We start from the raw sequence: 23708 nt of genomic DNA, 5'->3' as shown, positions 1-23708 counted from the left end.
TTAAAGGTTATTTCCTACTTTTTTTCCCATAAATGTTTTTCATTTCCTCTTTAAACTGTACCCTTTAAAGATCAGTCATTGCAATATTAAACACTGTTTTGTCTCTTCTGAAGAAAATATCCTGCAAAATGGAGAAACACATCAACCTTGACCGAGGTCCAAGTTATTAAAGCAAGGAAGAGGTTATTCTTTGGGGAACTCAGTGAAAAAAAAAAAAAAAGACACAATAGAAATATTAAAGGAGTACCGAACAAAATAAATGGCTTCTTACTTGTCCAGGAGTCAGACTGTTAGCAGTGTAAAGTATGTGACCTAGGATGCATGAAAGGCCGGGGGGGGAGGGGGGGGAGAGAAATCAAGATGAATGATCTATGGTAAAACAAAGCTGAAAGTTTTGGTATAGGCCAAGATTGTAGAATCTGTGGAAAATCAGTGCTAGACATAGCCTCATCACTGGTAATACGAGCCAAAATAGTTATCTGTCTTTTCTGGCTGAGAGTTACAATACACAGTACCTCCAATCTCAGTTGCCATGAACATAAGGTAGTCTTCCCAAGATTTACATCTTTAAAATATATGAACTGTTCATAAGTGATTCCCAGGCGTTTAGTATTTCAGATGCTTTTCTCAATCTTGTAGTTGTAATTTAAGAATTTTGGAATCAGTCTTTCTGTTGAAATATGGAGCTTCTAGATTCTGTCCAACAATGACAGTCCTTGTTTAGCTCCTTGCCTTAAGTTCTCCCCAGCTCTTCTGCCTGGCTTCGATAAGACTTTTGCACATTATAAGAAGGAAGAAAACATTACCAGTAAGTTCTGCAAATAGTTAGAGAACTCTACAATTATACAAAACTTACCGGTCATACACTTTATACTCGACAGGAGACCAGTTCGGTAGCTTGCTTTCTGGGTTCATGTTCAGCATAAGTTTAGTATACTGAAATGAAGCTGTTGCCGTGTGTTTCAGGTAGACTTAGTTAGCAGCTTCTATGCTTAAGTAATCTAGCGGTTTATCTGAGAGCGTTCTGGTTTTAGCTGTTTACATTCTCGCCAATATTTGACTGATCAGTTTCAGAATCTCCTCACTTCAGATTAAAAGTTTGAAATTTGGCAAGGAATACTGTCAGGTGGCCAAAGCTGTGTCCTTTTCAGTCATTGTGAAAATAATTCCTGTTGAGTTGCAAGCTTATGAACAGTCCTGTTCGTGTGTGATCAGAAGGAAGGGCCTGGCATCTAAACTATCAAATGATTTTATCTGCTCAGAGCCTGCTTCAGCCTATGGCTTTAAGGCCTTAGAAGACTTTTCTTCCTGAATGTTTTTTCCTCCTCGTATATTTTAATGTCCGATACTGGAACTGAGGGCAAGAAGTTTCTTGATCTTGGTGGGTTTTAGTCTTTGAGTGCTTTCAGGAGGTGTAAGCGTTAGGGAACTGCAGAAGGCATGGCCTGAGTGTCAAGCAGAGGTGGGCAGTAAAAGGTATGGAATAGAGCGCCTGGCCAGTCATTGCTAAGGGGTGGAGAGAGACACATAAGGTGAACAGAGGTGGTGTCTTCTGGCAGAGTACAACAATGTGATAGATTGGCAGGGGAAGGGGAGAGATGTGTAATGGGGAAGCAGATAGAAAAGGCAGCAGCCAGACTACTCCAGAACATGGAGTAGGTCCTAAAAGTTGACTTCTAGACATTTCTACTTGTTGGCAAACCAAAAGGAGGTCTGATGGCCCCAAATGACCTTCTCTCTGCAAGGAATTGTCTCTGGAAGAAGACGACAACCCCCTACTGCTACCATATAGTCCAAGTGACTCGGATCTGTAGATTTTCACTTAGGTTCTGAATGCCAAAGATTGAGTTCAAGTTATGCTTGTAACTCACTTGAGGGAAGAACAGTCCACATTTGGTGCTTTGTGAGCATTAGTTATGTGTTCCCTGTTTGTCCAGGGACTTCTCTGTCACCTTCTGAACTTTGGGTAGACAAGAGGGAGGGCTGGCTTGTTGTCTGTCTGTCACGCAAACTGGCAGCTTCAAGGATCTGAAAGGAAAACTTCATGGTTAAGGCAGTGAACATCACTGTGGGACTGCTGATGGTTTGTTCCTCATTTTGTGGTATTTTGTTCAGAGCAGCTGAGATCAGATTTATACTGTTGCAGGGAAGTCAGTGGGTCCTTTGCTTATTATCCCAAAACCTCAGGTCACAGACATCTCAAAATGGATGTCCCACATGAGTGGACACCTTTCTCTTCAGTTTCTGTCCTTAATATTTTTGTGTTGCTTTCTTATTTGTCCAGTGTGGAAAATACTGCTTGTTGTTGAGGAGGTAGACCTCATGACCATAAAAACCTCCTTGATATTTTGATGAGTTCTTCATAAAAGGGGCATGGAAATGATTTACACCAAGCAGGAAATGGTATGGCATGGCAGACAAGAAGTGTAGCCACACACCCAACAGCAAGACTTAACAGAAATATTGCATGGTTGTCTCTTCAGCTGCTTGAGTAAAAAGTTTTGATCCGTATTTCCAACAGTCATCTGAAATCGAGTATATAACCAGACAAAGTATGATGTTGTTGTTTTTTTTTTTTTTCCTTTTGGTTTTGCTTGGGTGTTAAATAGCATGTTCCATGGACATTTGTATATATTGCTGTTTGCTCAGGCTGACTGGAAGGAAAATCAGGTATGACGTCTGTAGAACACTATTAAAACTGCATCTAAAACAAGGCAGTGAAAACTTATTTTGTCTATGAGTGAATTCTAAAGGTTTTTCTATTTAACTGTGATGGTATTATCAGTAAGATTTGGAGGTGCAAAACTTCCTTCTTGGGTTCAGTTCTGCAATCAACGTGAGTTGGAAATGGACAATGACCTATTGTCTCTAATACTGAATTTCCCCTTTCCCACTGATAGCTGAGGGTCTCATTTTGAAGGGAAGTGTTGGGTGAAATCCTGATTCCTCTCAGGTCAATGGTAAAAAAACCCAAACCAAGGAAAGACTATTGAAGTCAGAGAGACTAGGGTTCTCTGAAAATCCAGTGCCTTCCTTTCATCAACCAGCTGGTTTTCTCATTGAAGATGGCAGAAGGGCTGTAATCTGTGAAATCACATTTTTAAATATTCCTTTGCCTTGGAAAGTGCAGATAAAAATGCAGCTTCATACTCCACCCTCTGTAATAGTATTAGACAAAAAACAGGCAGAAACATGATCTTCTATATAACTAATCAGAATCTTTTTGCTGTCTCCATACATATTTTTCCCAGGGTGCTAGGATGGTAAATATTTTAGCAGAGGGAATTAACTCTACTTCTCTTCCTTTATGTTCTGTTATCAACGCGACTAGCCCACACCCTCACTTTGCCTCATTTTTGGCTCTGTTTCTAAACCCTAAAATTCCTGTTCCTGCATTGAAACACAATTAAATTGAGGCTTAATGTGGTGCCTGTTTTATGTAATCTTGCTTTCTGGCTTTTTTTATTCTTCCAAGTCTGAATCTCATGAATCAATGTGTATTCTAAAATTTTCTAACTCTCCTCAGTATGCCCTAAAGCTTCCCTTTTTTGGTTTATGAAATAATAATAAAAAGCTTAACTCTTCAGATTAAGTTGTAACTGCTTTATACATTAGACAGACAATTTCAGTTAACAAAGTAAAAATGGTGTGAGACAGAAATTGCAGCTTGATTATTTTTTAAAATATTCAGATTAGAATGTCATCTTTTATGAGTTTTTTTATAACCACTTAGATTGATACAACTCTCTAAAGCTGCTCTGTTTTTCATCACACATTCTCATCTGTAAAACCTTCATTTTTATTAATCTTTGTACAATCTGTACAACTTTGAGATTAATCATTTTAAAAGAGCTACTCTCCGAGTGTTAAGGATTTGCTGGGCTAATGGTAAATGCAAGCGCTTCTAAATACTCTACAACACATAGCGCTTGCTTAGCGTTTTATGTTGCATAAGTATCAGTCTTTGTTTCCCAGTTATCTAGAGTTACATTTTATGGCTGTGTTTCCAGGTCTGTTTCTGGCTGCCTAGAACCAGAGAACAAAATATACTGGGTCCTTTTTTCACCAACTAACTCAAACTCTAAATATTTATAGTCCAGTTCTGCCTTTGTGCTGTTCCCATTGAAGTTAAAGGGAGCTGTATATTTACAAGTAACAGCAGAACTAGACTGTGAGGCCAAATCCTTCAGTCCTTGCTCGAACAGAAATTTCTGTTGGATCCTGGCAGGCCAGTTTGGCTGCATCTGGCCTTGCTTAGTTTTGACTCCTTTTAGGACTTGTAGAGGGATTGGTCTGGTGTCTCCCCTAACTATAAATCTGGGCCTTACTGGCGATTTTTTTTTTTTTCTTCTTTGGTTAATTCAACCATTTGCCCCCTGATTATCCCCCTGGCCTTAGCTGAATATCTCCTGGGGGCTGCTCAGCCCTTGGAGCAGGGGAAGACGCAGCGTAGGAGCTTTGGCCGTGCTTTCAGCCGTGCTCTGAGTGCACTTGCAGCAGGGCGGCGAGCGGCTCCGTTGGCAGTTCTCCAGGCAGCTGTGGTGTTGCCTGAGCAGCCCATCCTGCTGGGAGTGAACATGTGGGTCCTGGTCCCAGAAGCCTGTCTCTCCTGAAGTATCAGCATTTACCTACCCTGGGCTATCACTGTTCGTCTGAACTGTGCAGTATAATCTCTAATGCGTCTTCTTTTTAATTTATAATGCATATATTGTTAGTGGGTCTGGGGTGTACAGTGTACACATTGCGGTGCTTCGGTGGAGATTTAGGCTGTTATCTAGTCCTGAGAATCCAGTGGGACAATTTTTCATTATTATTCTTATAGATTTGGTGGCCTAAGCATATGAGGCATTGTCTCTTTGCCTGGTTAAACATAGCATGCCTGACTATAAAAGATGAAGATTAAGGAATCTCCTATTCTCTTAAGATTTCCATTTATTTAACATACTGCAGGTATAAATTCATCAGTTACTTGTATTGCTCATGTATGTGGGATTGCATCTGATCATTATATCTTGCATGCAGTAAAGCAGGTGTTTGAGTTCCAGCAATGTATTTAGGAGATTTGTATTGGTTCTTCTATCAGGGCTTTTATTTTAGTATATAAATTGCAGCAATATGAAACAAGCCAACTGTGCAAACAGTGGTATACACTTTGTGGCATACATCATGGATGCATTGAGTAAAGAGGCTGGAAGAAAAAAAATGGTATTTCACAATGAGGTTACTGTCGATGCAGAGTGAAGGTTGAAGTTCAAGAGAGCAGCGGTGTAGGGATGGTTTGTGAAAAATCCTCCTTCAGTGTTCCTGTTTCTCTACTGACTGGAAAGAACATTCACCTGTTAATTTCTACCTCCCTGAAGGACAGATTATTCCGTAGCGCTTCATAGTGAATAAATAGTATTTTAACCAAGAAATCTCACGTGATCCATTTTTCTGTCATCATCCATATGACCATGCTGAGTACCAGCCAATGTTCATGGAAATATGCCCAATGTAAAATGGGAACTAGGGTTCCTGATTATTAAAAAGTCTCTCCTAGGGAGCTGGTTAAGTAGATGGCTACTCATTACTTAGTATATTATGGGTCAAGAGGCTCAGAAAACAGGTTTTAATCTTCAAGACTTTGCAGTTGTATGTACAGTTTTAGTGAAGTATAACTAGAAATAATGGGAGGAAATACGAAAAAGGCTGAATGTTGAGGAAGGCTTACCAACTGTGCAATAAAAATCGAGATGGAGATCATTTGGAGGGTACCTTCCATTCATGGAGCCATTCCTTAGGGCACAGACAGGGTCTTTGTTCTGCTTTTTATTTCTGGGAAGAATTACTTCAGAACTGACTGGTTTTTACAAAAACGGTTATCACTGAAAGATGAAAACCATATGAATTTGGAGGGAAAGTTAGGCTGTGTTTTATGGTATAAGCTTTTACTGCGTATTCCTGTTCCTCCTTCTAAAGTTTCTATCCCGGGAATTGTTCTTATCTAACTTTGTGTCTCTTATTGTAAGGTGTAAGGTTGCTAGCACAGGTGTGAATGAGAGGTTACATGGTTACTCGGAGTGACTAATGCTGAAGTTCGTGTTTACCCTTGATTTGCTGCTACATTACAGATCAGTTAGTTCTCATTTAATTTCTGTTTCAAAATGCAGTGTTTAATTTGTGATTAATATGGTATCACCATGGGTTGGGTACTCTTCAACCTTTTTTTTTTTTTTTTTTTTTAACATCTATGGGCTTGCTGCCTTTCAATAGAGAGCTAAATTCGATGCTGGTGGGGAACCTGAATTGAGCAAATGGTCATTTGTTACTTGTATTGGGGAACAAAATGCCAAATCTGGGCCCTGAGCAGAGAGGACACCCTATTTAGTTGGACATGGTACATATCTAGAAAGCAGTTTAATCCATTTAAATCAGATAATGGTATCTTCCTTTATCTATTATTACAGATAATACTACAGATCAGAGAGACATTCTTGCCACCACCCTATAACTTATTTCATTATGGTCACCTGTTTGCCACTTAAAATTGAAACAAACAGAGCATACCTTCCCAGAAGGTGTAGCCTTTGATTTGAAGAGCCAGGTGGAGCCAGGATTTGATACTAGTATTTTGAGCAGCAAAGGACTTGATCTAAAGGAACACATCTGCTGGGTGGCAGCCTGCAAGCTGCTGTGGGGACAAATAATGAGGAATGCGACCCACACTCTGCAGTAAGAGTTGTTCACAAATACCGCTCCCCTCCTGTTTAGCAAGGTTCACAAACTGTTTAGACATCGCCTGCATTCCAGTTACACTCGCTGTTCTGCAAATCACTTAAGAGGTTTAAAACTTCCTTGTAATTCTACTCTGCACATGAACTTTGAGTGAAGAGAAAGGAAGGACCAGTGAAATGAGAGTCTGGGCCTCAGGGACCCCTTCAAATTGCTATTGCAAGCATTTGGCAAAGACTGGGATAACATCCTATGTATCCATCTTTGTCCCTAGCTGTGTGCCCTTGGGCTTTGTTCTGGGCTTTCTAATTTCTACTGCGGTATAAAACATGAACATTTAGTGTTGCCAACGTATATTAATACATGTGGCAATGTACACACTAATGTAACATACTCATTTAAAAATAAAAACTAAACTTTATTTGAATAATGTTGACATTAAGAAGGTTGCAAACAGGAAACACAGCAACGTCCCTAATGTTCTGGACAGGAGAACATAGGATTTTGAAGAATATAATTAGGTAAACATACGGTTGTGACACCCCCAAACCACAACAAAGGTTACAAATTTTTAAAATTATTGTGATGATGCTGCATGAGGAATCCTGAAAATTTATACCTAGTAGGGATAGGCTGGTTTTGGGTTTTTTATTTTATTTTTATAAAGGGTTAATTTGTTGCGCATCCTGCAAGCTGATATGTGGGATAAATAGTTTGGACACTGATTCGTAATCTCTGTTTATGAGTACATGACTGCTATTCTTATAAATGTCATCACTTTCTTGGTAGTATCTGGTAATATCTGAGTCATGAGGTGCTGACAAAAATCCACTGCACTTAATGTGAAACTTGAGGCATTTTGCTCATTCCAAAAGATATTAGCAATAGCCAGCCCCACATTTAACTGATAAATAACATGTACATGTGCACATGACACAGTTATGCTGCTATGTGGATTTTTTCCTCTTACCTAAAATCTTTGTGGAAATACATCGAGTTCAAGTCATGACAATTTTTTTCTTTCTGGACAGCCTTAATGGATACTAATAGATGTACGTATGGAGTCAATGTGTTGTGACAGCAGGAGCAGACCCATGCGAAGGCAGAGCAGGCTTCCTTTGGTGGATTTCATTTGCACTTGGATATCCTGGCTATAAAAACGAACTCTATATACGTTATCACCGACTTAAGAAATCAAACCTCTCACATGGAGCTGAGTACTGAAAAATATTTAATTTCTCCATTATTCCCCTCTTTATTTACAGCCATACAGCAGGATATGAAAATGAGAACCACAGCGCTCCCATGTTATACAGCTGTGGGGCCCAATACAGAATACACACCCATGGAGTTTTTAGAGGCATACAAGTGAGTATAGTAGGACATTCTTCACAGGGAAGTAAAACTGCTGCCTGTTTATAATGTTCATTTACTACTTCACTGGTATTTATGAATCCATCCTTGATTTGCGGTTTCCCTGTGTTATCAAGAAATGCTTTACCTAAGTGTCCTGACTTCACTGAAGCCATTGAAGTATAAGATTTCTTTCTGACACAGACATTTAAAATTGGTTTTTTCTTCTTCTAAAATATATCTGTGAGGCAATATTCCTTACCAGCTTCTCAGGATGGTCCAAAATATATGATCCAGTTTTCAACTTCTAGCTCCAGTCACTTTGGCCATGTGAAGCTTCTATGGTTACAATGGACTGACTACATCTGATAACTATATATAAGAAAGTGTTAGATGACATTTTGCTTTTATGGATTTCTTGAACTTTACTAATTCAAACATATTTCCTTCAAACAAAATATAATAAGTGATTGTTTCCTAGTGACTAAGTAATTAGTGAATATTTGGAAGGAACTTACCATTCATGGGAGTTAATTTCCTCCCTTTCTGAAACAGTCATATCATCAATAAATACCACTGTAAAAGATATACCTTCTTAAAACTGATGGCAAAATCATTACATAATATTTGTCTCCTGTGTTGCTCTGTGTTGTCAACATACATCAATGTTTTTAGATAGCATCGTTTCTCCTTTTCCTTTTCTGTATAGTTTAACAAGTCATTATTCAGTGGCAAGCTCTCAGAAACAGGCTCATGAGCCAGCTTTTGTTGAGTGAATAAAAGTAAGCAGTTGACATTGTTTAAGGAAGTTAATTATCCCAGAAGGAGAAGATCGTCTTTGATGGAACATTGTGACAGTGGCCAAAATGCATTAAGGCTGAACTATTCACCAGCTCCACCTAGACAGTCTTTCTTGTTTTGTTTTTTTACCAATTTGTATTAACCCAATACATTAATTTCGCCATCCTTTAACTTCATATGAGTATTAAAAATAAAGAGGAGAATGCTACTCTGGCTCGTGCTCTTATCTCTTACGCTGGTATAAGCCTAAAACTATTTCATATGCCAATGAGTCTTCTTCCAGGATCGTGTGATTATAGATGAGGTCAGAACATGGCCCATTTAATCTTGCATATAAATATTGGTGAGATAATTTAATAAGTAGAATTCACTGTATTTCACCTTTAAATAATTTTAATACTCTGCAAAGAACAGATTAAGGTATACTAAGGTTGTACTTCATTGATGTCAAATAAAATAAAATTGCGTGTTTGCAGTATAGTATATTTAAGTATCTCTTTGTCCTGGAGAAGTGCCTGTGATTGTTTGTCTTTGAATATGTGAAGTAAAAGCTTGAGAACATACACGTTGCATTAGCAAGTCTCTTGTCATTGTAGGATGTCCGACGGGTGCCAGGAGTAGCTCCGACTATTGTCCGATCGGCAAGTGAGACAAATGAAAAACGTCCCTTCATGTGTGCGTACCCTGGCTGTAACAAGCGATACTTTAAGTTGTCCCATTTACAGATGCACAGCAGAAAGCACACTGGTAAGTGTCAGCATGGATTAGTGTAAATCACGCTACAGCACTGCACAGCAAAGTGGGTAGGGGGATTTTAAAACAGCATAAGGTGCAAGAAATGATCTGCCAGGTCAGGGGCAGCGAGAATCTGTCAGATGAGGTATGTATGTGCTCTGTCATCTGGGCAATCCCTCTTTTGGATGCAGAAGAATCTCTGAATCTAGTGAAGAAACCACAGAGCAGTGCTGAGAGCAAGTAGATCACCTCCCTCCCTCTCTCAGTGTTATAGGGCATCATTCAGGGCTGGGAATCTTCTTTCTTTTTTTTTTTTTTCTATTTGGGAGCATCAAAGCTTGTTCCAAATCTTAACTGTTGTTAACTATGAAGAAGTTTCCTCTGCAAGAGTAACCTAGACGTTTAGCATCCTCTTGTCCTCCTGTGTAAGCCTTTTCTGGTTGGGGGTGGGGGCAGGGACTGGCAAATGAGCTTCCTTGCGATGGGATCTTTCCATGAAGAATTGAGCCTGAAGCCAGTCATTTGTAGGCTAAGATCTGGATTTGCTCTGAGTTCAGGCAATGCAAGTTACATCTCAAAATGTGGAAATCAAATGTCCTGCTGCACTTTGCTGAAGAGTAAACAGAATTATTTCTGCTATTGGGAGATCTATAGTGTTGGAAGTTTATAATTATGATATAGCTTCAGATATGTTCCATATTATTTTTGACTACCTATAATATTTTTATTTAAACAGTTCTTTCTGTGCTAATCTAGAAATTTGTGAATAAAATCTGTAAATACGGATACTCAGTTAACCATTAATATGATGGAAGGTCAAAGGGATGAAACAGGCAACAGAAAGGAAGTCCATACTGTTGTGACTTAGCAGATTGTCTAACATTTCATAAAAAATAGTTGCAAACTTTTCCTTTTGGAGACCATGTGGTGACATTAGTTAAGTGCGTAAAATACTTACAGGTAAGAAATGAACATTACAGAGCATTTTTAATTTCTGCATGGGTAAGACACAAAATATTCAGATAGACATCTTCAGTGTTGCTCAGATTACACATTCAAGATAATGTAGATTGTAACTGGAATTTAGTCTTTAGAGCTGAAGGTCTACAGAAATGCTGTTCTATTTTCTGCAAATAAACTGGAAATAGAAGAAAATTTGGAAATCTTTTGGGGTCCATTAACTGTGGTATTTTTCTTGAGTATGCCTGAACAGTTCTGAATTTTTCTCATAATCACTATTTCTTTCATTCCTAAACTGATTTACTCTGTATTTTAACAGTCATAATTTGTTTGTTCTGTTCCTGTATTTTATTCCATCTAGTTGCTTGGCTTTCACAATGTTATTTCTGGATGCATCACAAGGACATCAGCTTACATCTTTTTTTTTTTTTTTTCCCCATAATGGGAGAAGATTTCCAGCATTATACCACATATAATCTAGGCATGTAGATCCACAAAAGCCCCAGAAGACACAGGGGATAGGACTATGGCTGTCTAGCATCCCTAGAGAGACTTCGCCCATTCTCTTTGAGGTCACACATGCCCCTTCCTTCTCCTTTGGTTTACGTGACAGTGGAATAGGGTAGAAGAAAAATGTTTTTTCTCCCCTCAAACACCTCTTCTGTACAGGTGGCACAGATTTTCTGCCACTATATTTTGATACGTTGACAACAAAACTTACTTATTTCTCAAACCTTTGCAAGTTACTTTCCGTAAAAGGCCAATTTGATGCCCAAATCTTGTGTTTGCTGATACAAATGTTGCCATTGGTAAGACCATGTAAGCTTTTGAGGTTGATTGCAGCCAAAGAGAGGAAGCAAGGGATAGTGCACTGCTGGTGTGACAATTGCTTGGGTAACTTGCCTGGCTGATGCATTCAGCTTTAAGATCAGAAGGGAGTTCTCGCCTTTAACGGGCTGGCAGGTTTTTGTCCTCAGCCTGTTGTAGGGGTACTAGCCATTTCCTATGATTATTGTCTGGAAATTTTACTTACCAAATTCCCAGCTGCTGTAGAGGCTTAGAATATGATGCTCTTCATTCCTTATTTCCTTCAGTCGTCTGTTAGTCCTAGTTTTTGGGAGTGTTTGGTGAACTATACTACATGGGAGCATCTGGAGTGGATAGTCTACGAGCACTTCTGAGTTAATGTATTTTCTTGGCTGCTTGGTGTGGTCTGGACTTGGTGGCCATAATGGTCTTTTTCAGTCCCATGCTCTTCAGGAGTTCTGGGCGGTTGAACTGACTGTTGTGATGCAAATCCATTTCCAGTCCCCTTTGTAACTTCATGTCTTTGTCTATCTAACCCTGATTTGTGTCTCCTGCATGTGAAAAAGCTGATTGTCAAAAGCAAAATTTGGAAACCAGTTTTCTCCAAGGACAGATCAATCATCGCTATGAAGAATGTGTGTGTCTTGAGTTATGGTAGCTACAGTTCATACTTCTCTGCACCTTCTTTCATTTCTCCACCTGCTTGGTTTTATATGTTAGGGGGTATCTTAAGGGGCCAGTATGACTAGAGTGAGGCTATTGGTTTATGTTGATAATTATGTGGCTGTCTCTTAGGATCTGTAATCATCTTTCTGTTTGTAACCCAATGAACTCCAAAACCCCGTTCTAGAGGTCTCTACTAGGCACAGAAATTGGACTTGGTGGAATTAGCATATGAGACAGAAAGTAGTTGGCAAACGTAAGACCTAATATTATTACTAAACAAAAGGATGTGTCTCTTCTTCCTCTGCTTCAATGTTTTGATGGGGAGGAATCCTGATGAGCCAGTCTAAAGTCAGGAGACCTGTCAGTTGTCAGCTCAAGCGGAGGATAACTTGATTGTGTTTGGTATACCTCTCTACAGCCAACATAAAATTTTACTAGTCTTCCTGTAAGGTGGTTCTGGATTCACTCGTGGGTTTGAAGCTCTTCCACCTTTCTTAGTGTAGTAGTAGGTCAATTTTTTTAATTATGACCACATGATTTGAAAACAAGCTCTTACATATATCTAATATTAAACCAGCAGATAGTATCTTTGCAGAATAATGTTGGCTCTTGATTGTCTTTTTTCTTTCTATAATAGATACTTACGGAGGACTGGCTCATCAGATCTTCTACTCTTCACCAGTTGCAGTATTGCAAAATCAAGCAGGGCCCTGAAACACAAAGTTGGATTCTGTAATCAGTTTTTACCAATGTTTCAACATAGCCTTAGTTGAAAATATGTTGACATTTTGTACCCTCCAAGACTACTTATCCATTGTTAACAATGCCTTTATTGAAACATGTACAGCCAAAAAAGCTTTTCTCTTATCTTGGTGTATTTTGCTGCAGTAGATAGGTCTCTGAAAGGAAATGCAAAAATACATATAACTTTTCAACAGTACAGCAAATAATGTGAGTTGTCATCTTGTGACAGACTTCAGAGACTTCTTTGCAGAAACCAATTGATGTCTAGACCTCCATAAATTTCTTTTATGGTGGAAACGTCAGCACACTTGCCAGAGACCGTTTGAGTTCAGTGCTACACATTGGAAAAACTGGATTTATCCTAACAGAAAGCTGAGCATCTTTGCAGAGAAAATATCCTCTGCCTGTTTGCCAGGGATATTCTTCAGCCTAAATATGCTCAACTGCAGGTATAAGCTTCTACAATGAAGTATGAGAATCTGTAAATCAGGAAGGCTGTCCTTTATGTGGCAGGGGACTTAGGTCTCAGTGGTGAATTTCTGAGGCTCTGGGGGGTGTAAGTAATGCAGTCTAATAATGATTTTTATGCTAACCATCTAACAATGATTTGTTTGCTTTGACAAAAGCAAGTATCCTTTTACTATGGCATGTGCCACCATGCTGCTAAATGCTTTACAGTCATTAGTGTGGTTCATCATTACAACACCTTTGAAAGACAGACCTATGTCCTCTGTATACAGAGATGATAAATTGATAAATGGGTGTAACTGTGCCTGAGCTGGGAACTGCACAGGCTCTCCTCTTAAGAGTCTAGTGCGGTAACTTCTAGGATAGCACTCTTTCATTAATGTTGCTTTGAAATACTGACCATCATACTAAAGCTGTGGAATACTGTTCTGCAGAGTGCTGTGGAAGCTGAAAGCTTATGTGGGTTCAAGAAACAACTGGACAAATTAATGGGAAGAAACTCCATTAAGGTGTGTTAAATAGAAAGCCACCTTTGGCTTAGAAAGTTGGTAACTCATGAACTGCTGGATACTAGAAGAGTGTCCAGGGGAAGTACTGCTGCATGCTTGCTATCTTCTGCTCTCCTGCAGGCATTCTCGGTGAGCCATGGTGGGAGACTGCTGGGCTGGATGGACCTTTGGCCGCACCCAGCATGCACTGCTTTTAGGCTTTCATTTCTGTGGCATAAAATAGGAATACTTATGTATTTAAAATACATGATTAGTTTCAAAACAGTAATGACATCTCACACCTGAACTACGGTATGAAGATGACGGAAAACATTACCTATAAAGGCTCCCTACTAAATAAAGAAACATACATTTTATCTAAGTTTGCTAAAGCAAATTACATTGAATAGAAAAATGTTATCTTAGCGAGGTAAAGTTGTGATTATGGGGCTGTGCTCATTTGATTAAGTGGGTATACAAGAAAAGGGGTTTAAATTGGTGAAGGGAGTATAGACAAGCCTTCAGTTTCTCATTCAGACTTGCAGTCTCTGGTTTCAAAATCAGCCTCCTCTCATGTTTTCTTGTTAGTGGTGGGCTTTTGCTCTTGCAGCACTCCTTAATTAAATGCAATGATTATGAATATTTTGTGCAACTGCTACAGCAATAGGAATTTCTGTTTTCCTGTGCATCTGAGCAAATGAATTTGCTCCAGAGAAAATGTACATGCTTCCTCTGGTTTAAGTTAACTATTTTTGAGGAAAGAGGTTTATTTTATTAGAAGCATTTATTGCGATATGTGCAAAGGCTGATTCATACTTGTTCTGCGATTGTTGAGCTTTATTTTTTCTAAATATTTTCCTAAATCCTAAAGAACTGCTATTCCCTCTGTCATCTTGACTATTTCATTATGCACTAAGTTTAGCCTTTCTTTTGCGTGCCCTCTTTTAGTAATGAAATGTAAATAATCACGGAAGCCTCTGAGTCGCATGTGGAAGGACTAGTGAAGCTTCATCTTCATCTCCTGTTTTGTTTTGAAATTGTATGTGGTCACACAGGAAGGTGACAGCATTATGGGATATTTTTCTACATTAAGAGACTTTAGCCTTTTACTGGAGAGGCTTTAATAGGCCTGGGGAAACTAGACACTGCTCTAACCCCTCTCGGTATACTGACTTAATGAGGTACTAACAGACTTTTTCTAATCTGGGACATTTCTGTCATCCTGTTCTGATGAAACTTATGGGAGTTAACAGGTATGTGACAGTTGGCTTTGGCAGGCATTTTGCTTGGTACTGGCTGACGTGGAACATGTAGAAGGGACGGGAAATTAGGATTTCTGTCCAAATATTGTGCTCTTTTTGTTTGTTTGCTTTTTGTTTTCTACACAGTGTCATCATATCTCTGTGTAAGCATCTTGGATTGATTCCTTTAATATATGCATTGGTTAAATTTGTCCTTAATTTAATCAAGATTATATTTCAAAGTATTTAAAGAAATACTTTCATGTGCATGTCATCAGACCCGCTATACTGTTTTATTCAAATACCTCCTTAACCATCTTTTGCGTTTATATTGCAATTAGCAGACAATCATCCTGTCACTGCATTCTGCTCTGCTGACATTCCCCCTCTTAAATCTGCCAAAGGGCTGAATTCCTTGGAAGTAAGTGGTTTCTGAAAAGCAGGCACCCCCCAGGGAGTCCTTGCGGTCAAAGTGTACGGAACTATTTCAAACACCTGTGGCAACTTTAATCCCTTATGCTAATAAATTAAGCACAGCAGACATGGAAATTGTCCACACCTAGGTTTCAGAATCAGTAAACTCCTTTGGGTGACTGTCACAGGAAGTTAGCTTGCTCTTGCAGATTTAGTTGCTTTTGTAAAATTTTGATCTTAGCCACACCAGTATGAATTTGGCATGCTCTTCTCAATATGCTACTTACACTGTGTTACCTAGATCAGAAGGCTTCTGCTTTGAACTAAACTAGTTTGCACTGGTATCTCAGAATACCAGTGCAACCAGAATACATTTCCTCATCATAATAAAATCAGAAATGCAGACACTTGCAATGAAGATTTATGAAAGCGATATGTGTTTAAAAATATACCCAGAGAAATTAAACTCACTGCCTGCTTCAGCTGATTTTTTTCTTTAGGTCCTTCATGCTGGACCTTTGTTTTACATCTCAGCTTTCCACAGTAGACAAAGCAGGTCCCAGCTGATCTTGTGTGTACCTTCCAGATAAAACCCAGGATCCTCCCAGCTTTGCAGTGGGATATGTTTCATTAGTTCTTGTGCAGAGGCCTCTCTGTTGGGCTGTGGCACTGTAAACAGACTTTATGTAGGTGTAACTGTAATTATATCTGAGGCTTTTGCAGGATTCCAGTGTTGTGCAAAGGGGCGAAAGATGCAAATCATATCTGAAAGATCATACAGCTCCTCCTGGAACAGCATATGAATTAGCTTTTTTCTGTGCTGGCCAGATTTCCAGCAACTCTGTGGTACGCTACATGCCAGCAGTGTTTCCCTCAAGCTCCTCGATTGCTGCATTTCTTTTTGCATGTTTATGTGGTTGGTCAAGTGCTATGCATTGAACACCATGTTAATTTGAGACGCTAGATTGTAGGGATTTAATTTTTTTCAAAAGTCAGAATCTCACTTGTGGTCCTGGAGAAAACACATCCTGAGGTTCTCTGCTGAACTGTATGGGATGTGCAGGAAGAGTTTATATTTACATGAGGCTTTGCAATAATTCATAGGCTTCCCTGCGGGAGGTGTGCAGCTACGTGAGAAATCCTGTTTAATGGTGCTTTCCAGAAGAAACATAATTTGTGTTTTCGGGAAGAATATGTATTTTTCTGTGGCTGAATTTTGCTCATTTTCTTTTAATTCATTTAGTGTGGTTAAAATTGTCGCCTACATGAATGTCATTGGCTTAGCTTTTGCTTCAAATCCAATTTAGAGCAAACTGCAAGCTGTTCCCTTGTACAAATTTTGTATTAGTGAAATAGGTGGAAAAGGCTTAATATGGTTTTCAGAGAAATGTAAAACAAGAGATTTCTATTCTTTTCCAGGAGAAAACAACAAAAAAAATTTCATGCAACCTGAAATTTTTTCTAGCTTTTACCTAATGGGCTATGTTTTTAGGATGAGCAGATTCAAGATCAGTGTCAATGCAGTAGAATTATGCCAGCCTTTCCCCACTGATTCCAACACAATTGGATGGTTTTAGAGCAAATGAGTCCTGGCATAACATTAGACTGCTTTAGACAGGAGAGAAGTCTAAGTCTTTTAGTGTAACACGTTTCATCTTCTGATTCTACTTGACGTGTTCCCTCATTTACCCATATTTTCTGATAAACTGTTTGTCCTTTACAGGTGAAAAACCTTATCAGTGTGATTTTAAGGACTGTGAACGAAGATTTTCTCGTTCAGACCAACTCAAACGGCACCAAAGACGACACACAGGTGTGTTGACAGCATGCACGTCTCTGCTCATTAGAGTTCATCGTTATATGTGAATTGTGATCCAAAAAGTATACTTCTAAACTTCTATTTTTCTGATGTTGTGTCTGCTCATACATGATACCTGTAGTGCCAAATTTTTGAAGTTAGCTTTAGGAGCAGACTGCAGCTGAGTTTTTTTGTTGGCATTTCAGCACTGCTATGGTTGTATAAGTGACCCTTTAATCTTGCCGCCATCTTTTGGAAACAGCTTTCTTAATGAAACTGTTTGCTCTATACTGTATCCCCAATATCGGGAATATATTATTTTTAAAATCCAAACAGTTAAGCCTATTGGGAGTATATAAAAATATACCTCTGCACCTCTATTCTTCTTATGTCATATTTGCTCATACATGATAGCAGTAGTGCCAAGCCACAGGATCAGAATTAACAACGTTTGCAGAGCCTCCTTAGTCCAACAGTGTAAGTGGGTGTTTGATTATGATGGTGCTGTTTGGATGCTTCAGATCCAGACATCGGAAGAGGAGGTTACAAAGGGATCACAGCCTGATTAATGACTTTCTGTAATGTGTAGGCATGAAGCTGGGAGGAGCAGTTACAGTAACTAGTAAAAAAAATCCAGGCTTTTGAAAATTCAGAAATACATTATTTTATTCACCCTTCCAAAAGGTGTTGGGATATAAGAATAGATTTCTTTTGTCTTTTCAGGTGTGAAGCCTTTCCAGTGTAAAACCTGTCAGAGAAAGTTCTCCAGATCTGATCATCTGAAGACTCATACCAGGACTCATACAGGTAAAACAAGTGCGTAAACTTTTCTTCACATTTATATTTCATTATTTTTTAAGTTTAAGTCAATGTTGTTGTAAATTACATGATTAGAAAGCCTCATAATCAGGAGTTAAATATTCAAAACAACAGAAAGAATTTCAGAGTGTGCGGATATTTCAGTGTGACTACATTCCCCAAGCGTCATAGTCACTTTTCACAAAGGGATTTAGGTGATTTTGGAAACTACGCTTTCTTTCTTCCTGTTTAAAGAAATTTCAGCTTGGCAAAATATATTTTGTCGGTTATTGTGAAATGAACATCATGGGCTCAGCCCACAAATGTCAAGTTGATCTACTGCCTTTACTGAAAAAACCCAACAAGATAGAAATTTTAGTTCTAGCTTCAGTCGAAGGTCTGTAATCTAAAGTATTCATGCCTACTCATGCTTCTCCTAAGTGTCAGTTGAGCCTAATGCAGGATAGCACAGCAAAGCTCTTGCTGTTGCTGCTTGTACTGTAATCTCTCCAGAAGATAAAAGGAGTGCCTTTCGCAAACTCACACTGACAGACACTAAAGTAAAAGCTTACTCAAATGTTCAAGGACCTTTTTGTAGAAACCATAGTATTTCATATAAATACCGGGGAAAAAATAGGAGGCCATTTTAGTCTACTCTGCCCTCACGTAAATGTAAACACCATTAAGCAGCAACGGCAGCAACCTCTATATTTTAGTTTTAAGTTTTAGAAATACTCCTATGAACTGACATTTTCTGTTCCCTTCCACTATGTATGCAGTATTTTTACCAAGTAATTGTTTACCGAGCACTTTGACATGTTATTAGATGTCACAGTGTTTTCTATACTTGCCTTAACCTTTTAAATTCAGTCTCTGTACAGATGGACAAGGAGCCTGAAAATCTTTTTCTCCCTGCTAAGGATTCTTTTATCTCTTCTGGACCATAAAGCCACATATTTAAGACTTTCCAAAATAAAAAAGAAATTTTAATAAAGGAAATGATTCACCTGAGAATAATGGCATTTTCTGTGGCACCGGCCAAATAAATGCTTCAAGTAATGGCCATATCTGCACTTGCAATCTGCAAATGGTAAAGGGCATGGCTGTGCTCCTGGGTTCTCCCCATAGCCTCATGCTGAGCTGCAGGGCCTGGGTCTGTGTGCATTTGCATGAAGATATGTTCTTTATCAGCAAGAGGTAACGTTCTGGTAGAGACAAAATGGCAAGAGGTTGTCACATGCTAGCAAGTTGGGATAAACTACATTCCCCATCACATTTCATTGCTAACTGATCTGCTAATTCATGACTTTCATGACTCCAGTAATTTTTTATCCCAGATTAGCTAAGTCAGTGAAGAACTTGCTCTCTTTTTTCTACTGAAAGTCATCTCCCCGTTCTAGTTCTTGCTTGCTCCATGTGATCCAAGCCCACGCTGCACTCATTGCTGAAAGCAGCCTCATTTGAGCCTCAGCACAGACCTTTGCGTGGCCTTGCTGCCTGCCACTGGCTCAAGTTCTGTGTGAGCTCTGCAGCCCAGCTGCGTGCTGCTGTGATGATGCTCCTGTCAGTGATTTTGGATGTGTCATGCTCCTTTGACTGTAAAATACACATATCCTGAGGGGAATGAGCATGAGTGGTGGGTGGGGATTTTTCATCTCCATCTTGCCCTGTAGCTTCATTCCTCTTTCTTTCTTGTACCCCCTAAATTTTGCAGCAAAACACCTAGCTCAAGTTAACCTGCTCTATGTTAAATCTTGATGAAGCAAAGCACAGGTAACTTCCATCTAATTCCATCCTAATTTTAAATCAACAGCCAAACTATTTGTTAAGCTATAAATTCAGGGTCTCTTGTCTACACAAGCAATTTTACTGTAACAGCAATCTTTGCTGTAGAAAGCAAGAAAATGAAGCAAGGGAAAACTCCACATATCTATATAAATTTTAGCAATGGAAATATGATTTCTGATATCTGTACAGTGAAGCTGTACAGAGTAATTTCTGCCCAGCACAGAACTAATAGAGATTGCTGCCCCCTGTTGCGACAGGACAACCAGAATTGCTTGTGAAACAGCAAAACTGTGCCACTTTTACTGTGGTAGTTCAGTGAAAAACTGGCCAGTAATAGATAACTCACATCAGTTCACAGGATGATTTTGCTCATGCTGCTGAGATGAAAGAAGACCACTTTATACAATCTGTGATTTTTATCAGTAGCTCTGACCAGATCGATTTTGTCCCATACTGTTTTATGCACTCACGTGAGATAGTTGATGCTTTTTCCAGCACGTATGTTAAGTGGATAAAGTAGATTTTAAACACCTTAAAGATATTGCACAGGATTTTGCAAACAGAAATACACATTTATGCCAATCCCAGATCCCCTTTTACCTGACTCTGGATGCTTGTGAAATGCACAAAGTGTGAGGGGAAAAAAGAGGAGAAGATGTCTGGGTGAGCTTGTACCACCCCAGTGTGTCTTGACTTGGAGAGTACGAGGTGTGTAGACAGCACTGAAGAGCCCAGCCCCAGAGCTGAACCTACTTTAAAATATTGCGTCTATTTTTGGGGAAAAAAAAGAAAATGCAATTCTAAAAGAAACATGAGTCACCAGGCACTGCTCTGAGCTAATGAAAGCATTCCATCAGCATTCCTGTGGCATCAGAAACACGGCCTGAAATTCCACTTAAACATTGTAGAAAATTGAGAGACCAGATTAAACTGTAAAAAGGTGATGGCATTTCTTGTTAAAATTGAATGTGCTTTGCTTGGGGTCTTTTTTAGTAAATATTATGCTCATGGGAATGTTAGAAAAATACTGAATATTTTGAGTCTTTAACATCTCCCATAGATGTGAATCTACTTTATTTAGACAGTAGAGGGAAACTTTCAGTCTGGCTCAGCAGACTTCATGCTGAACTCTGTTACTTCTACCATATTCACTTACACTCACCAGTTTCAAAGAACTTCAGCCAAAACTCATTGAACTAGCTGGAAAAACTCTCCTTGACTTGAGGTCAAGCTCTAAATAGTCACTGACAATTTGCACAGTGACTAACAGTATGTCAGCACCGCAGTCCAAGGTGTGACTGAAGCTTGTGCAAATGCCAGAGTGACTTTCAAACTAGTTCGTTTGAGAGCTGAGAGCAGCATAGAGATGGCAACACGGTGTTCAGTAAGGGCTTGTCTTCAGGAATGAACCACTGCAAAATGTTCTACGTCATCTAAAAGGCTGTTGTTAAAGATCAGCTGAGGGAGATGTAGGAAAGCACTGAGCGCTGATGTGAGCAGGAATTGAGGGCACTCCCACACCCTCTCAAGACAGCCCGGGATGCTTTGCCTCCTGACAGGGGCTCTGCCTAGCTCCTCACAACCCTGCAGAAAGTAAGCAAATAGCAGTGTCTCAGGCGAGCTGTATACCCAGTTAATAACAGGGTGTTTTGTTAACAGGTGAAAAGCCTTTCAGTTGCCGGTGGCCCAGCTGTCAAAAAAAATTTGCCAGGTCTGATGAATTAGTTCGTCATCACAACATGCACCAGAGGAACATGACTAAACTGCAGTTGGCCCTTTAGACAGTTCAAACAAGTGAATAAACCAGATGGGACATTATGAGCTACTGCAAACTTTATCAGCCATCTTCGATCACCTCTGTCAGAAAGCTGCAGCTGTCTTCGCATCCCATTTGACACAAGTTAACTAAACCGTAGGATTCTGCTCAGCCTTGTCTTCCATTTGGACTTATACAAGTTCCTATTCAATAAGTTCAAGAGATTTTTATTTGTAATTTTGTTAAAAAGTAAGCAAGATTGCCACAGTTTCAAGATTACTGTAAACTGTGCTTACCTTCCACATCTGTCTCCAGTTTTCTAGTTTTATTTTCACTAAAACTTTTCCAGGTACATATTGTTGTACCTTTTTAAGTCCTGCAGTGGGTAGCGCGATTCCTCCGTGTTGAAGGTAAGCTTTACGCTTACTGCATCTGTGCATATGCTGAGGTTTCCAAATGCTAGTACAGCTATCCTCACAAAATGAGATGGAACAATCACCTGAGATACTTTTGGTAAACTTTGTACTCGTACTGCCAAAGGGCAAGATTTTAAAGTTGGAAGCTCTGCTTCTGAATTTCACAAATCAAACCTTTTTTTAAAGGGTGTATTTCTAGAGCAGCTAAAGCTAGATGAACCAGAGCCTCTTTGTACAGAAAATAAGAATCTTACCATTAAGTTAACTTGTTTTTTAAATAATCACATAATTGATCCCCCAAAACTGTTTTGTTCGTCTATTGACTCTCTCGCTTTCTCTCTCTCTTTTTAATGTATTGGTTTAAATTTATTCTCCTTTACACAAAACTAATTGCAATCATTGTAGACATTTGGGATTTGTTTACAATGTAAAGCCACACTGGTTATGTGGCTGGCAAGCTGTATAAACTTAAAACTGAACTTTTAATGGGGCTGGTCCAGGATCTCCATTAACAGATTACTCTTAAGATAAGTAACTTAAAAAGACTCTTTGTCAAGTATATGTGAAAAAGACATTATTAGTGTAAGGAAATATATTGTTTCAGGGTTTGGGGAGGAGGGGTTTATTATTTACTTTTAATTGCTTGAAATTGTGTGTATATATATATCTGATAATGTATTGCTCTTAGACATCTAAAATTAGAAAGTGTATAAATATTAGATGCATCACTGTTCTGATGTTGTTGCTGTTACAAACTATTGATAACACTAAGAATGTAACCTGCATTTTTCACCGAGCTTTCAATTAAAGCCCATTCAAAGAGAAACAAATGAGAGTCCAACAGATGTCTTGTTTCATGTCTGGTATTAAATTTCAAATGCCCTGTCCAATAGTATCCATTTTTTTTTTTGTATATAAAGGTACCACCAGCACTGATGACCACTAGTTAACCTGTCCAGGTCTTGACCACAATTTATCCATCTCACTTGGGAATCATACTGGCAGCAGAAAACAGTGTCAAGTTTCATATTGTGGTATAAAACAGTTGCTTCAATTGTTCGTCTTCTTACCAAACTATTCCTTTTTTTTTGACCTGTAGGATTTCTATAAGAACTCCATAGAATAGTAAAACCCAGTTTATAAATAGCAGTACTGGCCTTCTGTAGAACTGCGCTGAAACCATAAGCACAGATAACTGCTTAGATTAGGATGTCACAGACTGACTTCTAAGTAAAAGTTAACTTAGAGTTGGGGTGGCTTAAATCAGTTCAGCAGGTTGAAAAAGACAGTCTTTCTTAGATGATGAAGTGTGAAAATGAAGATAAAAAAATATTACTGTTTCTTTGTCATACTGCCTACTTTTCCTTGGAAGTAAGTACAGCCTGCCTCAGCGCCCTTTGACCTTGCAAAATATTTGTATCTCTTTAGCAAAAATCTTTAATGTATCTTGCCAAGCTTTTTTCTCTAATGTACACAATGGAGTTCTATGATGGGTTGAGCTTTCTCTCTTAAAGTGCAGCTGCATCGTCAAGAAAACTCAACAGTTAATTCTTCAAGTCCTCTTTTTCGCATGGGTATTGCATCACTGTTAATTACTGTTGGGGTACTGTGACTCATTTGTATCAGTCAACTTTATCTTTTGCTGCCAAAAGACAGCATCTCTCTGGAGAAACTCATAACAAGTGTGGCAAACATCAAATATTTGGAGCGAATAGTGTACATAAAACTGCACAGAATTAAAAAATAAAGCAACTCCTCCTGCTT

At 38.9% G+C, this 23708-nt stretch overlaps 1 protein-coding gene across 2 annotated transcripts in view; it reads left to right on the top strand.

Annotated features, from left to right (window-relative positions):
* The window catches only part of WT1 (WT1 transcription factor), a 36590-nt gene extending 13831 nt beyond the window's left edge, over window positions 1–22759 (top strand). Inside the window, exons 5-9 of one of the 2 annotated variants that reach the window (XM_059825792.1) lie at window positions 7977–8079; window positions 9462–9612; window positions 17112–17201; window positions 17910–17993; window positions 21432–22759. In XM_059825792.1, coding sequence (XP_059681775.1) covers window positions 7977–8079; window positions 9462–9612; window positions 17112–17201; window positions 17910–17993; window positions 21432–21553 — 550 coding nt within the window. In that variant the 3' untranslated portion in view covers window positions 21554–22759. Of the gene's footprint in view, window positions 1–7976; window positions 8080–9461; window positions 9613–17111; window positions 17202–17909; window positions 18003–21431 lie in introns of both variants that reach the window. The other variant, XM_059825791.1, reaches the window with a different exon arrangement.
* The last annotated feature ends 949 nt before the right edge of the window (window positions 22760–23708 follow it).

The sequence above is a fragment of the Gavia stellata genome, chromosome 17 (assembly GCF_030936135.1).
Source record: "Gavia stellata isolate bGavSte3 chromosome 17, bGavSte3.hap2, whole genome shotgun sequence".
Taxonomy (NCBI): Eukaryota; Metazoa; Chordata; class Aves; order Gaviiformes; family Gaviidae; genus Gavia; species Gavia stellata.
The sequence above is the reverse complement of the archived record's forward strand: the minus strand, read 5'-3'. Positions and strand labels throughout refer to the sequence as shown.